Source organism: Protobothrops mucrosquamatus, unplaced genomic scaffold (genome assembly GCF_001527695.2).
Source record: "Protobothrops mucrosquamatus isolate PMUCROS unplaced genomic scaffold, P.Mucros_1.0 scaffold37436, whole genome shotgun sequence".
Lineage (NCBI taxonomy): Eukaryota > Metazoa > Chordata > Lepidosauria > Squamata > Viperidae > Protobothrops > Protobothrops mucrosquamatus.
This window is the reverse complement of record NW_015423170.1, coordinates 1-1,355: the sequence shown is the minus strand read 5'-3', so window position 1 is coordinate 1,355 and position 1,355 is coordinate 1. Positions and strand designations below refer to the sequence as shown.

At 44.8% G+C, this 1,355-nt stretch overlaps 1 protein-coding gene across 1 annotated transcript; it reads right to left on the bottom strand.

The window, feature by feature from the left end:
- Positions 1-7: 7 nt before the first annotated feature.
- LOC107302232 (histone H2A type 1-E) lies at positions 8-307 on the bottom strand (the record flags this gene model as incomplete). Its single annotated transcript, XM_015831337.1, has 1 exon — positions 8-307. A coding segment is annotated over exon 1 (300 nt), but the record flags the coding sequence as incomplete, so codon positions are not given.
- Between the last annotated feature and the right edge of the window lie 1,048 nt (positions 308-1,355).

Below are 1,355 nucleotides of genomic sequence, written 5' to 3'. Positions count from 1 at the left end.
TGGTGACCCGGCCCAGCAGCTTGTTCAGCTCCTCGTCGTTGCGGATGGCCAGCTGCAAGTGGCGCGGGATGATGCGCGTCTTCTTGTTATCCCGCGCGGCGTTGCCCGCCAGCTCCAGGATCTCGGCCGTCAGGTACTCCAGCACGGCGGCCAGGTAGACCGGAGCGCCGGCGCCCACCCGCTCGGCGTAGTGGCCCTTCCGAAGCAGCCGGTGCACGCGGCCCACCGGGAACTGCAGCCCGGCCCGGGAGGAGCGAGTCTTGGCCTTCGCTCTGGCTTTGCCGCCCTGCTTGCCGCGTCCAGACATGGTGGCTGTAAGCGACGACGATCCAAAGATTCAAGCGAAGATCGAAGTGGAAAACTGCCCCGGCGTCCTCCTGCTTTTATATTCGCCCGCCGGCTCCTGGGAGGCGGAGGGGATTGGACGAGGAGGAGGCCACTCCTCCAATGAGACGTCGGGTGTGTCTTCCTTAGCCAATCAACGAGGGGCAGCTCAAGGTAGCCAATAGGAAAGGGGGAGAGAAGAACGCTAAGGAAATGCTAGAAGGTCTTTCTTTCTTTCTTTCTTTCTTTCTTTCTCTCTCTTCCCCTTCCTCTTTCTTTCTTTCTTTCTTTCTTTCTTTCTTTCTTTCTTTCTTTCTTTCTTTCTTTCTTTCTTTCTTTCTTTCTTTCTTCCTTCCTTCCTTCCTTCCTCTTTCCCTTCCTCTTTCTTTCTTTCTTTCTTTCTTTCTTTCTTCCTTCCTCTTTCCCTTCCTCTTTCTTTCTTTCTTTCTTTCTTTCTTTCTTTCTTTCTGTATTTATGTATTTTTCCTTTCCTATTTATTTATTTCCCTTCCTCTTTCTTTCTTTCTTTCTTTCTTTCTTTCTTTCTTTCTTTCTTTCTTTCTTTCTGTATTTATGTATTTTTCCTTTCCTATTTATTTATTTCCCTTCCTCTTTCTTTCTTTCTTTCTTTCTTTTCCCATTTATTTATTTATTTTCCTTCCTTCCTTCCTTCCTTCCTTTCTTTCTTTCCCTTCCCCTTTATTTATTTATTTATTTATTTATTTATTTATTTATTTATTTATTTTTCCTTTCCCTATTTATTTATTTCCCTTCCTATTATTTTATTTATTTATTTATTTATTTCCTTTCCCTATTTATTTATTTTCTTTCCTTCCTTCCTTCCTTCCTTCCTTCCTTCCTTCCTTCCTTCCTTCCTTCCTTCTGTCTCAAGGAGGGGCTTCAACTTTGGGAAAACGGTAAACCGAGATTCTAGCTGAACGATGCAAAAGAGATTGATTTCTTGCAAAAAGGAGCCATATGCCCCCCCTACCCAAAAAAAGATTACAGCGTCAGAAATTTCTGCCCCTTCC